A 15816-nucleotide genomic window follows, 5' to 3' on the forward strand; every position below is an offset into this window, starting at 1 on the left:
TATTTCCGGGATACGTCACTGTCCAGGAGGGCCAAGGCTATTCTGTATACAGCCGAGTCCTTTTGTCTCTCTTTGTGAAGAAAAACAGACCAGTAACTGGGGGAGAAGCAGAGAGGTATTGAGCCAGGCGATGAGTATTAGCTCCCTGATAAGCATCAAATTTCCAAAAGAGCCTCCAGAGGGAGCCAACATGCAGGTTTGCATCACATACATAAAGAAAAGTCAAAAACAAAAACATAAAAGACAATGACCTTTAAAAAGTATATATATATATATATATATATATATATATATATATATATATATATATATATATATATATATATATATATTTATTTATTTATTTATTTTTTTCTTTTAAGGTAAATATGACCTCTCACCACCAAACTCCAATCAGTTCATTCTTTAGTTCTAGTGGATGCTTGCACAACATTTAAAGAAATTCCCTCAAGGTGTTTTTAAGATATCATGCTCACAAAGATAAGAAGGACAGATGGACAACCCACAAAACATCTTGCCTCCAGCCACAGTTTCTGCCGGCGCAGAGGCATTAAAAACAAACCTGCTAACAGCCAGTTCCAACAGTGGGCAAGCTCGCTCCTATAGGGCCTGGGAGGGACAAAGGACTTTTGTGACACATTGAAAACTCTTATGAGATATTAAGACATTTTATGTGTGTTTTTTTTTTTTTTTTTTTTTGTGTAACTGTATTCTTCGCTCTCATTGTTACAACTTACCTCAGTGGTGAGGCTGGTTGTAACAATGCAGCTCCTTGTATTCTACAGTTAATGAACTCTGTGATATAATTAAGTGGGAAACATTGCTATTTATAGCAGACAAATAATTGCACGTTCTGTCTAAATTTGAAAGCTTGAACACAAAAATTAGGCAAGTTATAAACACTCACATTCAACTATGTTTCAAACTGATGCTTGGGTTCACTTTTCACCAAAAATGTTCAAAAACGCTCTTTTAGTGCGTTCATGCTCGTGAGCCTGTTAGGGCACCATGTGAAAAATTGATTTAAGTTCAGAGTTTAAACTCAGAATTCTAACAATACAGTCGAAATTTACATTCAACTCAAACTCAAACAAATGTTTCACGTGTGGCCCTAATCCTCTTCCGTACAGGCGCGTGGTCAGACGGGTCAGACCCGCACTGAGGATGTTGGGAAGCTGAGTACTGAGTATGCAAGGTGTGGCTTTGTGGAGTTTTGTTTGTCTCTCTACCATGGATCTGTTAGGTAAACAGTCCGTCTACAGGCGGGAAATCTGTCATTTAACGTGAATACTTACGTTTTTCTAAACTGTCACCTCGGTGGCGAATTAAAAACGTCACCGTTAATCTTATTAAACACGCGCGCCCGCTCAGCGAGCCTCCGCCTGTGGCAGCCGTCCGTGTGCCCGGCTTTCATTTTTTCCTTTTTCTTCTCAGTACGTTTTCCCCGCCCCTTCCCTTTGCGTCAGTCGATACTCATGAGGGCTGTAATTGGCCAGTTTTAGGGATTCCTCCTCTCCTATTGGCTCGTGGATACGTCAATCACGGGCATTTTCATGACTGGTGTGGGAGTTCCCTGGAGTTGGAGATGGAAAGGGAAAGGCTGTTATCAAGCGGAATGAAGGTAAGAAAGACTTTATATTTCCCTCCTTCAAACAAAGTAGAGAGAGAACTAAACCGTCAAGTGACAGAAAAATTAATTGTCCAAAAGCTTTAGGTAGTTTATAGTTATGAGGCACAACGTGTCGACATATGTCGTCGGAGAAAAAATGACTTTAAGTCAACATGAGTCTTGAATTTTTTATATGCAGTTAACGGTGCCGGAGCGCGAGAAGGCGACGAGATCTTACTGACCTCAAAAGCCTCTTTCTACCAGTTTATTCAAAAAAAATAAAATGTTTTTATAAAAGTAAATGTCTGTTTATGTTTTGGCGTTAACATGGGGATGTATTTTTGAAGTATATCAACAGCATTTTGGCTTGCACTTGTAGAAATGGGATGCTCCTTGATGAATAGCATTGTGTCTGTGCGCGCGCCTCACCTGTGCGCTCGTGTCTCTATAGGCTATTCCAGGACAGAGACATTTTTTTTTTTGATAGAAATATTTTACAGTAGACACCCCATTAAAAACACTATCCTGGATCCTAATTACTCAAGTTGATCTGGATTCAGAGCCTCCCATATCTCTGTCTCTGTTGCTATGGAAACCCCCAACCCCATCCCTCTCCATCTATATTTATAGTAGCCTATATTTGTCTGAGGTAAGGCTAAATGTAAAAAAAAAAAAAAAAAATAGACCCTCCCTGTAATATTTCAGAGAGCTGTCTGTTTCCCAGGCGGTATATGCCAGACACAGCAAATGTGGTGTCAGTCACCCAAAACAATACATGGGAGTAAACATGAAAAGAATTAGGCTGATGCAAAAATGTGTGAAATGTAAAACATGTCAAACACGCATGTCTTGCAGATCCGAAGAATAAAACTGTGTTACAGTTAAATCAAAAAGCAACCTGTCTAGTCAGTCTGAAGCAGATTTATGCATAAAAGAACATGTTACATCTGTGCTCTATATGGTGAAGTCAGGTGATTTAAGACATCAGGTAAAATGGGACAAATAGCCTCAGGTCTTACATCATGGGCCCTTAAAATATCAGCGTCAGGTCAGCAAACATGTTATTGCATCAGCGGTACAAATGTGCTTTACGTGAAACAATGGGCAACACAACAATAAAATAAAAGATAAATACATTTTTAAAAAATCACTGGTCCCAGAACTTGCAAGTATTGCTATATGGCATGTTATTTTTTTCTTTTTGGTAATAACAGTTTACTTATACGAATATTGGCGATACACTTTAGTTTATATGGGATAGGGTATTGTGTGAGTAGGATGCATTAAGTTAAAATGGGGCACTTTTCCACAGTGAAACCAGTATGACTTTAGGCTGCCAGTTGCCATACAACTATGACTTTTGCTATTGTGTGCCATCCTGTAATGTCACTGTCATTTTTAGTATTTTTGTTATTAAATATTTAAGATAGTGCAGTGAGTCTGTGTCAGTTAGAATAGTCCAGAATTAACCATCAGTCAGTATGTTCACATGATGTTAGAGAAAGTCTAAGTATTGTGTTAGTCCGACTAAAACTGGACTTTTAAAATACATGAAAACATGTCAGTCTGACTGAAATCATTCTAAGTCGAGTTTCTCAAAGTCGGACTAATACACCTAGATAATGCAGTCTAGGGTTGATTTAGAAAGTTATTTTTAAAAAGCTAGGGGAAACAAAGCTAGGTAAAAACTATATTTATAATTATCATAATTACTTGTTTAAAATTATGTAACAGAATTATTATAATTTTAAACACTTTTTTCCAGTTAATTTCCTTGTTTGTTAGTTTTCTTTTTTTTCCCCCTCATATGTAATTTATTTACTCTTTTTTGTTGCTCATTTTGGGCTATTTTTGCTGAAGTTGCTCATTGCTTTTTTTCCCATGTTTTTGAAAAAAATCAAGCCGATTTGCTTAGGCTTCAAAGGGACAATAGTGGTACCATTTCACCTGAACGTGTCATCCCAGTAGGTAGGGGCTTGATAAATTTGAGGATCCAGTGTTTCTAAATTTGGCAACATATTTTATTTTCAAAATATAGCAGAGATACATGAGGAGTTCTAAAAGTAACACTCAAGGTGCTTTTGGTGGTTTTCTTGGTAATCTATCAAAATGTGTCCCACGTGACCTCATTTCACCCCACCCAATGTATGATTTACTGAGTTTAAAACGAAAAGCTAGAGTCTTACTGTTACAAAAAATGACTCACCACAAGAAGTGAATAATCCCATGAATTAAGGACTATGATGGTGTTGTGTTGCTTTTTTTACATGGTTACCATGTCTTCTAGCAGGAGTGATGCTAAAGTGGGTGTAGTTTTATGGGACTACATCACTTGTGACCTCTTCTGTAGAAGACCTGACATACAGTAGCTGGGGCCAGAGTGTAATCTGTGCATAAAGTAATGATGGAAGTCTGTGGGGAAACTCTGAAACTGGAAACCAGTAAAGTGTTTCACAGCTGTCAGAGCACATTTTCTAGCATGAGCATATGAGCTGTTTTAGCCACCACATGATCACAGAGACACTTTGACTACTCTGTGTAGTAATACTATATGAATCAGCATGTTTAGCCTTTGTATCAGTGTCTCACATTTAGAAAGCGGTCAGAATCGACTGTGCGTAAGATGAAAAGTGAAGTTGAATGTTTTTGTCATTGAGTTATTCAGGCAAGACTTGTTCTCATGGTTTCTGAGAGTGCTGATATGTCATTAAATAATAATAAGTGGACAGAGTGAAATACTGCTGAGATCATGTGAAGGTTTTTGGTAATGACACATTTAGCAGTGTAGTTTTTATCAGTCATATACTTAATATATACAATTAGTATATATTAAGCTCAATATCACAACTCACAAATTTGTCTTTACACTCTGCAGCCTCTTTCCTCCGATCCTAGATTCAAATATGGAAAATTCACCAAAACAAAGAAACATCCGCCTCATGTGCTACAGTCAGGATAGTTACAGTTTCAGGAAATATGATATAAAAAACTATTTTTATTGAAGTTACCAACAGGAAGGTCTGGGTTTTGGCTTTTGGTGTAGGCCAAATTTAAAATGACAGATATTGCACTTGAGCATGACTATCAGCTAATACATCTAGGGAACCAGTTAGGCTGTTTAGATGCCAGGAAATGTAGCGTTATTGTATCCAAGTGAGTGGTGAAAAATGCCTCTTGCAGCTTTTGCGGAGGATGCATCGCTCTGCTGGACGGCGATCCCATCCCTTTGTTAAATGATTCTGTCAGTCATGGTTGTCTAATGTTGTGCTGTGTTCTCCCTGCAGGTCTGCAGTCAGTCAGAGTGTGAGTAACAGGGCAGAAGCATGGCTGCTGGTGAGCACAACACACACACACACACACACACACACACACACACACACACACACACACACACACACACACACACACACACACACACACACACACATCCTTTTCAAACAGGTCAACCTCTCCTCAAACACAAATTAGACACGACTTCACTTGGTTTGAGGCTTTTGAAAGTAGCTGAAACCTTCCTCCAGAATATAAAAATTGTGCAACAGAGTTGCAACGGTATGCAATTTTCACAGTACAATAATCTTCTCAGAAAATACTGTGATTTCACAGTATCACTCTATTACAGTATTATTATTATTATTATTATTATTATCACCACTCAGCATGACCCTTAAAGGAATGAAAACAGAAGGGTTAAGTTTGATTGAACAAATGTTTTATCACTGTAGGGCTTGAAACCATTCTTTAATGTAAGTATGTGTATAGTCTCTGTTTTAAAAATAACTGAAATAAAGGTATAATTCTCCATCTAATTCAGACACCTTTTACCAGTCTTTAAACCTGTGGGGGGGTCAATTATTACAAAATCCAGAAAATTATATTCATTATAATTTTGGTTATAAATTTAAAATTATGTTTTCAGTATTCTTTTAAAAATTCTGCACTTTTTCCAGGTCATTTTGTTTGTTTATGTTCTTTAATTTTCTCTCTTTTCTTCTCTTCACATAATTTAATTATTAATCATTTCTTGCTAACTTCTGGTCTATTTATTGTTTAGTTGCTCATTGCCTTCTCCCCATGTTTTTGAAAGAAATCAAGCCATTTTGCTCAGATTTCAAAGGGTTAAAACCTGATTATTATTATATATATGCAATTGTGTGCCACAAATAAATTCATTTCCATTAATTTCTATAATCAACTATTCCTTAATAACTGACGGTTCCAAGTTAATACAAATTGTAAAAAGCTGTAAATGTAATATATTGCTACTCTGTTGTTAAAATAGCATTAAATCAGGTGAAGAAAGCATTATGATTTGTTTAGGACTGGAATATCAAAGTTTAGGACTTGTGACTTGACTGGGGACTTGCCTATCTTGTGACTTGTGACTTGCAAAACAGTGAATTGGTCCCACCTCTGCCAGCTCGTCTCTAACTCTGTCAGCTGTGTGGTGCTGAGTGTGGAGTGTACGGTGGGTTCTGTTTTTCTCTGAAACAGCTGCCTGCTGCTTGATGAAAGCACCGGGACTGAAACAAAACAGGAAAGTTGTGGGCCGCATAACTAAAAGAATGAGCTGAAAGAGCCAAAGAAAATCTGTAGAGCTGTTGATAATTCTGTGTGGGTTCATCACGATGATCACTACAATCAGATTTGTGGGTTGGCTGAGGATTGATGGAGAGCAGTACATGAGAATATCCGGTTGAGATGAATGTGTAGGAGCTCTAAAAGGTGCAGGGGGGAAAAAAAAGTCCTTATGCGTGCTGTTGCATGTTTTTTTGGGGGAGTTTTTGCTTAGACGATGTGAGGGTCTAAGGACGGAGGGATGTCGTATGCTGTGAAGCCCTCTGAAAACTGTGTTTTATGATAATGAGCTTTATAAATAAAATTGACTTGACTTGTTGAGTTACTCTAGTGACCGGCTGAACTTTTGCTTCGTGTGTGTGCTGCAGCATTCCTGGATGGTAAGGATGCACACTCGGTTCTGAAGCGTTTCCCTCGAGCCAACGGCTTCCTGGAGGAGTTGAGACAGGGAAACATCGAGAGGGAGTGTGGCGAGGAGAGCTGCAGCTTCGAAGAGGCCAATGAAGTGTTTGAGAACAAAGAGAGAACGGTGAGCCAGAGTACAGCAAATGTGTGCACACACTACTTCATCAATTATGTCAGTATGTGATCACCGCCAGACTTGGACGGGCCAATCTGGCATTACTGGCAAATGCCAGATCCTTGTGGGCTGCAGGGCCGCCACCAGCCATGTAGAAAAAAAGTTGTAGGGAGAAAAAAAACAGAAAGAAAGATCTGCCGGCCACAGCCCACTTGATGCTGGGACAGCCCCAAAAAGGTACCGGCCATCGTCACCTCCCCCCACAGCTTCATGTGGATCTGTCCATCATGAAATGTCAGGGGTCAAGCAGGACATAAATAAAATCTAGGTATATGGAGTGGCATATTTGGAATAAAAACACAATTTAGATGGAAAAAGGAGCCAAAAAACAAAAAGGTGGAGCAGAGAAGACTTGAGAAAAAAAATACTGGAGGCTGATGTTGCAGACTTACTTAAAAGTAACAGTAGCATCGAAAATCTTCATTAGCAGCGGTAATGACAACAATCTACCAGCAGGTTCGGGGGGTAGTAGTGGGCTAGTCCAGAAGAAAAATACGCAGGCCGAATTTTGTTTCCAGTCCGACCCTGATCACTAGAGTCGAGAAATTTCTGTTTTAGTCTGACTTTGAATCAAGCAAACAGCTTAAAATAAACCAAAGAACTAAACATATCTTCGTCATGCTTCCTAGATGGAGTTTTGGAAAACCCGCAGCATCTATACAGTGAGCAGCAACGGTGAGGGGCGCTCAGAGCGCGCCGACACCGTCTACATGGTGGTTCCTCTGCTGGGAGTGGCTCTGCTCATCATCATCGGCCTCTTCCTCCTCTGGAGGTGCCAGCTCCAGAAGGCCACTCGTCGACGGCCCGCGTACACACAGAACCGCTACTTGGCCAACAACCGCAGCACCCGCAGTCTGCCGCGCATCCTGGTTCACCGCGAAGCGCACAGCGAAAGCTCCCACCAGGAGTCCAGCTCCCGTCCCACTGTGGTGGTCAGCGGAGCAGAGAGAGGAGGAGCTTCTCAGTCGGACTCCCACGGCCTCCACCAGCAGAACACTTGTGCCCTGTACGTCCAGGACTCCTCCCTGTCGGTGGCCTCGCGGCTGTCCGGCGCCACACCCCCTCCGTCTTATGAAGAGGTGACAGGACACCTGGAGAGCAGCGGTGACGAGACCTCAGCGCCTTCATATAGCGACCCTCCGCCCAAATACGAGGAGATCATAAAGGAGAAATGAAAGCGGCTGCTGCCCTGCTGTGTCTGAAGGAGGTTGAGGTTGGCATAAGAGCAGTTTCTGCTTCAGTTGGTGCTGCTGACTGCCAGTTGCCAAACACATGTTGTAATTCTGAATTTTCTGCACCATAAAATACACTTGATTCACTCACGGGTGTAACCTATAGCCAGCCACTGCCATGATTACGTACGCCACCAAGGATTGTGATCCATAGTTGACCCTAAACGTCTCAGATACTTTGTTCCTTTGGTCTTCATTTTGCTTTGGCAAACTGTGAATGGCAGACTTTGTTCTTGGTGCAGTCAACAGCAGGTGCAACGAGGTGCCTGGAGAGGATCTGGCGAGCAGGATGCTCACTGATCCCTTTGCGGCCCTTGTAGCAGACAGGTTTCTGTGCACGGCATGGGGTGTTACCATGGTGTTGAATCTCCACGCTGCAGCCGGGCTTTTACACTTGCTGAACAGCCACTGTGACTGAAAGGTTCGCTGACAGGCTGTTTCATATCTAGCGTGCTTGTAGTGTGACTCTTTAAACTGTACATACACAGTCAGTAGTCAAAGTATTTGGACTCTGAGCCAACGTTGCTGTTTCGTTCGATGCTCTTAGATCATTCACAAGTTTGGTTTTCACAGATGTAATGAAAAGTGAAGCACGTGTGAAGATTAAAAAGCCCTTTTCATTTCAACTTTCAAGGAGAGACCCAGAATTACTTGGGCTCAAATTCACTTTTTAATGCCAAATCCTGACTCCACTGTAGATCATTCAACTGCCAACAAGACTGAGCTCATTTACTTCCCTGATACTTGCACTATTGACTATTACTGCGAGGCTTTCGGACCACCTCCACACACCAGCTGTTGTTTACTGCTGTACGAGGAAATCCATGCTTTTCACACTCTCACTATTACTGCTACTACAAATGTGAGTGGCCTGACCCTTCGAATTCTTAGTAATTATTTCTTTACTTTTAAATTTAAGTGTATCTGTTGTTAAATGCACATTGTCTTAACACTTACCATACCTGCTACCTAACTATGACCACTGGTCCTACCATGTAGACCAAATGTTCATGGTGCAGGCTAGGCTTGGGTGGTATGTAATATTTCATACCTTCATACTTTACCGAAATTTTAGCAGGCTATACAGTATGTGACAGCATAAGTGTGCGACGCTAACCTTTGCTCAAACCTCCTGACGATGAGTGCGCTACTTACTTTTAGCTTTTCAGACTAATAAATACACAAAAGAAACCCCCAAAATGTTAAGAAAAGTAATATCATCACACCTGTTTTCCTTACCTTTTAAATTCAACTTTCTCTCTGTCATGGACAACTGACGAGACTTAATTGCCTTGTTAACTCATCATAAAACACTTCATTTGACTTGGTTACTCTAGCTAGAAATCTACTAAGTCCACTGTTCCAACAATGACCAGCTCCAGTTTGGTCAAAATAAATTCTTAATTCAGAAAGTTAGATGTAAAAAAACATGCCCTTATTCCCCTGTCTTTCTCTGCTTGCTGGCCGCCAGCTGTTTACGGTCCTGTAACTGTAACTTACTCCTCCACCACACCGGTAGAGACCAGAGACTGAGCTCTAGTGGTGTGTGTTGTGCATTATATACAATGAGTTAAATGACAGTACTTAAAAACATAACTTTTGGATTTCTAAATACCCTGATAAATTGTTCTGTCATGATATCAGCCAAACCTCATGGGGGCTTTGTGTTAAAACCAGGGTTTTGTTCAGCCCTCTAAATTCTTGCATTTTTGTTGGGTTTGCAGATTAGGATTTCTGAAAAGTTTAGTTGACAACAGTTTTGATCAGTTTTTTAGGAATTAGTTCATTTATTAAGTGAAATTTGTAAACACTTGCCTATACCAGTCTTTCCAATCAAGGATTTGCTGCTTTGTGTGTTTTATATCTTTGGAAATGGAATATTATTGGGTTTTGGGCTGTTAGTTTGATAGAATAATCACTGTAACCCCCAAACCTGAACTACAGAAGAGTAACAAACTCACCAAGAAAACACAAGTGGACCGGAGAGGCACTCTGACACAATCAGAAAAATCAGTACCTTTTTATGACAGTCACAAAACTCACCACCTAAAATCCTAAGCTTCTTTTAAGTGACTTTCCTCATAGTGCCATAAAATACATAGAGATGCTGCATAACATAGGACAAGCATATATGAGGCTGTTTCGAACCAGGGCAAAACAAGAGAAAATGTCATTCTTTATCCGGAAGATCCACATATTCACAAACGTTCATGTATGCACAATTCTGTGTATTTGAATGTGTGTACAGTATGTGTGTAGATGCACACATACACTTTCACACACAACAAGCACAATCAGCATTCCCAGCTCCATAACACTCCACTGTACAATGAGTCAGTCTAGCACCTTTGTGTCAGTTGCAGAGTGGATTGAACTGTGGTTGCCTCAGTCCTAATATTTTACTGCTGCTGTTTATAGTTGTAACATTTTACAGTATGATTTCTTTTGGGATAATGGGCTTTATAAATAAAATTGAATTGAATTTTGGGGTTCAAGCCTGAAAGTCCGCCTTACTTAACTTTCCACCGTTTTTGGCATCTCCTCCTAGGTCAGACTGATACCAAATTTTCTGTGGATCATTGTTATCGAAAGCTTATCATTTTTTTTTCATAACAGCGTGCTTATATCTTATTGCGTTTTGAAAATACTGACTAATCACCTTCAAAAGGGGCGCGTCTCATTACATAAATAGACCTAATTTCATAATCATAGGGCCAGTCATCATGAAAATTGCAGGATATGTGCAGATAAAGGACTGAAAGACACCCTAAAAGTCTTATTCAAATTGACCACTAGGGGGTGCTTCACAGCAAAAAACAGGCGTGGCATAACACAACTCAAGCTATAAATCAAAAAGTGTTTGTCCATTACAAAACTCTGTGTATATATTTAATAACAGTGTTGAATAACGTGTCTCAAATTGGTTAGAATTTACTCAATAGGAACTTCACCTGTCCCAAACAGGTGTATTAGCATGGCGAAATATTTGCCCATAATTCAATGACAATTTGTCCAAACTACACTAAACAAAGTGGATATTTTAAATTAAGCTGCTGAAACATATCCCCAAAATGTTTTTGCAGTCAATCAATAAATAGTGTCGCCAAAGAAGAGCAACGCCCAGAACAGATTTGGCCATAATTAATGTTCCATGTTGGCTTGAACCCCGCCACTTTTTATTTATTTATTTTTTTTGCGGTTTGTGTAACAATATAGTTGTGAAGACACTAGATACAATCAAAGTAAATAACTGTAAATAATAGTCTTACAAAGTCTGGAGATGCGGTCTCACCATCACTGGAGACATGACAGTCTATAATGCTGACAGATGTTTAGAGCTGCACTGGATAAACTTCACAACTTCTCAGCTCTGAGGAGTAAAACGATACAGATATTTAGAGATGTAAATGAGGGACTCTTTAACACTTATGACAAAGAATCACGGCAGTTTTTCCAAATAATGTATAATTTACATAGTTTATACTTTACATTTTTGCCATGTATATTCAAGCTGTAGAGTTTTCGAGGTTTTTTGATGTATTTTCTCACACTGTGTATTCTGCCCCACGGCCTGTTTTTAAGCCATCACTTTTTCATATCACATCGTATCTTTGGCTTTGAATGTCCTTACTGCTAGGATTATGTAACTGTGACATAGCACTGTTTCCAGCTGCAATTGTGCCCTAAAAAAGAGGTATTTTAAGCCAAAACATGACGCTGTCCTGACCATAAAGAAGTTATTTTTGTGCCTAAATCTATCTTTTATTCTTCTATTATTTTACCTATATTAACTGCACAGTTTACAAAATAACAAGAGCTTCTGATATCCAAACTGGCAGATTTTTTTTTTATTTTCATTTTTTTTACTGTCAGTTGTATTTAACAACATCCTTTGGAGTCTTAGGTGTTAATTTATTCCACACACCAATAGAAACCCAAACAATGAAAATACATCAAAAAACCCAAAACAGCAGCCAGCCGGTTTGCATAACGGTTATCCATGATGAAAAGTAAACATGATTAATTCATAAAACATGTAAAGCAGTGTGATATAATTTTGCATAAAAAATGTAAATTGCTCCTGTTGCAGCTTCACAATATGGATGTGTGTGACTAAAGAGGATACTGTACAGCAGGATAAGTCGTGTTAACGCTGTAGTCGCAGAGCGAGGCTCCGACGCTGCCGTGGTTACTAGATGGTTCCCTATTTTTCACTTTCACCAACAGTCCCACGTTCAGTGTGTGCTTCAGTGACGAGGAGTGTTTAGTGTGATGTTTACATTTTAGTGACATAGTAGTGGAGTTTTACCTCACCACGTCCGATAAGGTGCACTTACAGCTTCCTGCCAGTGGCTTATTTTTGTATTCTCTTCTCTTGTACGCTAAGTTATTCACTGCCTTTTTTCTACAGCCTGCAACTCTTTCACACAGGCCTTTTGTTTGACCACATTCCCAAAAATTTTTTTTTAAAATCCACTGTTTGAAATATAAGTGATTCTGTAAGTTTCACAAAAAACAGATTTTTCTTTCCACCAAAATGGATGTATTCTATATTTAAATATAATTGTACTTGTATACTTTCAATTTAGCCTTTTTTAAAATTATTGCATTTTTTTTTTTAGATATTTTGCAGCCAAAACTGTGTGGATGAAATTTTGTACTTTGCCCTCCTTTTCCAAACAGCAGAGTTTGTGCTGTGTGTGCTGTCTGTGCGGGTCGCTGCATCACCAGCTCCAGTACAGACTCCAGTGTGACCAGCGCACATCTTTTTATATCCTCCCTGCACTGCTGATTTACTGTCACTCTAAGCCCAGGAGGGAATTTTGTGTAAATCTCTGAGTGCTAATGCAGCATATAATGCAGCAAGATGCTTCAGGAGTGTCTAACACTGTATACTTTACTACACTGCAAGCTGCTTAAGGTGCAACAAAGAATTAATGAGTGCCAAATGTGTAAAAAAAAAAAAAAAACCTCACAAATAGATCGTGTCTTTGACTGGGATCCAACCTCCTCTGCCAGTCAGACCACGACAGCCTGCCCGCCTCTAATATTTATAATATTTATTTCAGTGGCAGCTTGCAGCTTGATCAGAAAAAGCTTCGTCACATGCACAGATGCAGGTCAAAATAACAGGAACTCCTAAATGCTACCCAAATGATGCAGTCAATGTTGACGTAAGGAAGTTTTTCAACATTGAGATTTTTGTCAGAGAAGTTTCATGTCTCACACAGAAGAGATGAAATCATTAGCTGCTCAGTTAACAACAGAAAGTAACTAAATGTTGACAATTGTTTGCATAAATTACCGAGTGTCAAACATTCCAGCATCCCAAATGAGACCTGCCTGACTTTTTCATCTTTCGTTCACTGTAAACGGAAAAATTTGGGGATTATATTTGGGTTTTGGGAAATTATGATTTTCTCCAATTTCTGATGTTTTATAGATTAACCCTTTGAAACCTGGATTGACGTCATTTTTTTTCGTGCTGCGTTCAGGTGCTTTCACAAGTATTTGTATCTTCAAAAGCGGTTTGCTTTCTTTTGACTACTATTACATGTTAACCCCTTGAAACCTGAGCAATTTGGTTTGATATCTTATGTAAATATGAAAACATAATAAGCAGCTGCAGCACCCAAAACTCAGCAAGAAATTAATTTTAAAAAAGTTACAAGAAAATGACTTTAGAATTTAAAAAATGAGAAAGTAATTATTTTCAAAAATAATTTTCTGTCATTGACATTTTCAGACTTTATTTTTGTCACCTTTTACAAATTACATTTTGGCACGTTTAGCCAAGTTGCTCATTAACTATTTCCCTGTGTATCTGTAAGAAATCAAACCAATTTGCTGATGCTTCAAAGGTTAAATGTTTGCGAAAGGCGTCTGAATGCTGCACAAGAAAACTGATGTTGATCCAGGTTGCAAAGGGTTAAAATGTAAAAAAAACCCTTTTTGTACACTTAAACTGTACAATGTTAATTAGACAAATTTTGAGTCTAGTTAACTTACTCACATTTCAGAAGGTTGAAATAATGTTTTCTGTAAAATATGTTGGTTTATTAAATTCAGTGCATTTGTATAATTACTGGTAATTATGTACAAAAAAAGAGAATATAGATTTGTTCCAGCATTTATTTAAAATCTTGTTATCTCAGCGTGTGTGAGCAAGTGTGTTTGTACACATAGTTGAAGCACTGTGTGTGTTTCTTTGGGTGTGTGGGCCAATATGAACCCTGCAGTCTTCCTTTTATTCTGGATAACATCCATCATTTCTTATTGTATTTGAGGAGAAATCCTCAGAGCTTTTTACAGCAGTTTACTGTAGAGCTTTTATATTGTTGTTCCTTCTTACTGATTGTTACTCTGAAGCTACCAGTTTCTTTTCATGCTCACTCACTAAGCAAAATTAATCAATTACTGTGTGTGTGTGCGCGTGTGTGTGTGTGTGTGTGTGTGTGTGTGTGTGTGTGTGTTCTGCCGTCAGAGTTACCAGTGTGTGACACCAGAATGGTAAACCTGTTATTGTTTTCCACCTGTACATGGTTGAAGCTTTTTCTGATAAACTTATCAAGTACCAGTCTCTATTTGCAAATATTAGTGAGCAAAGATTTAAATGCAGATTTGGCACGCTCGGACATGTTCACAGAATGACTGTTTGTGGGTTACGATTGACAGGCTCACTACAAAAAAGCTGGACAGCTGGGAAATTCTACTCCTCCTCAGCTGTAGCGGTGTGTTGCAGGCAGTGTTTTCTTTACGCTTGAGTGTCAAAGAATGTACAAGACCTCTGTTTATATTTGAGTCCTGTAGACAACTGTAATGGAATTAGTGGAAAATAGGTGTGTGTGTGAGTGCTAACGTGCACATTTTTGAACTGTATCCATGCTAAAAACATATCCACCTCCAAATACGGTCATTGTCATTCAATGATCTGCACTATATTCAGTGTTAATATACAATGTTTCCATCCAGTATTAGTGCATTTCAATAAAGGACACCTAAGGTTGATGTTTGATATGAAATTTTGTCACTGTGGGACTGATTTTATCATCATTATTGATAGTAGATATTTTTTTCAGGTTGTCTGTCCATCTGTATGTCCCATGCTTGGACGCAATGTCTCAAGAACACCTTGAATGAGTTTTTTTTTTTATTATTTGGCACAAACGTTCACTTGGATTCAACAATGAATTGACTAGATTTTGGTGGTCAAAGGTCAAGGTTACTATGACCTTGTCTGTCTCATTCTTTTGAATGTGATATCTCAAGAACACCTAGAGAATTTCTTCAATTTTGGCACAAACTTCCACTTGGACTCAAGAAAGAGCGGATTAGATTAAACATCGTGTGCCTCTACGACACTGCTACAGGCAGCAGGAGCAAAAAAAAAAAAAAAAAAACACTAGCAGGCTTATTTCTAGCTGTCACCTCACTAGCCCTCATTATTTCCAATCAAAGGCAACGTTGGCGTGTTATGTGAGCGATAATGGAGGCAAGCCCCTTATATGAGGGATTTCTGGGAGGTGACAGTCCACGATTTCACAGAGGAATTGTGGATTTAAAACTTCCAGATGATTTGCTCAGCTTTTGAAGAGTTATGCCATGCAATAACACCTCTTGTAGCTCCTGCTGCATCATGCCCGAGGGAGCCACTTCCTACCAACACTCTTTTTTTACATCATGTGACCTATAGAAGCGAAAAGTGTTCCTACTGCAGTTCTGCAAAATGTGACTTTCTTGATTAGCCTAAAATACCACCCCATGCAAGTGTAAAAACGTTTTTGCGATAAATGACAGTCTTGGAAATTGACGTGTTT

The 15816-nt window shown here is 39.1% G+C and overlaps 1 protein-coding gene across 1 annotated transcript; it reads left to right on the forward strand.

Moving 5' to 3' along the window:
• The first annotated feature begins 1264 nt into the window (after positions 1-1264).
• prrg3 (proline rich and Gla domain 3) lies at positions 1265-15007 on the forward strand. The gene is made up of 4 exons (XM_042499598.2): positions 1265-1621; positions 4894-4942; positions 6556-6716; positions 7397-15007. Exons 2-4 carry the CDS (start codon positions 4933-4935, stop codon positions 7940-7942), a joined length of 717 nt encoding a protein of 238 aa, XP_042355532.1. The 5' UTR covers positions 1265-1621; positions 4894-4932; the 3' UTR covers positions 7943-15007.
• The last annotated feature ends 809 nt before the right edge of the window (positions 15008-15816 follow it).

The sequence above is a fragment of the Plectropomus leopardus genome, chromosome 15 (assembly GCF_026936395.1).
Source record: "Plectropomus leopardus strain MGB_pleo_1.0 chromosome 15, ASM2693639v1, whole genome shotgun sequence".
Classification (NCBI taxonomy): domain Eukaryota; kingdom Metazoa; phylum Chordata; class Actinopteri; order Perciformes; family Serranidae; genus Plectropomus; species Plectropomus leopardus.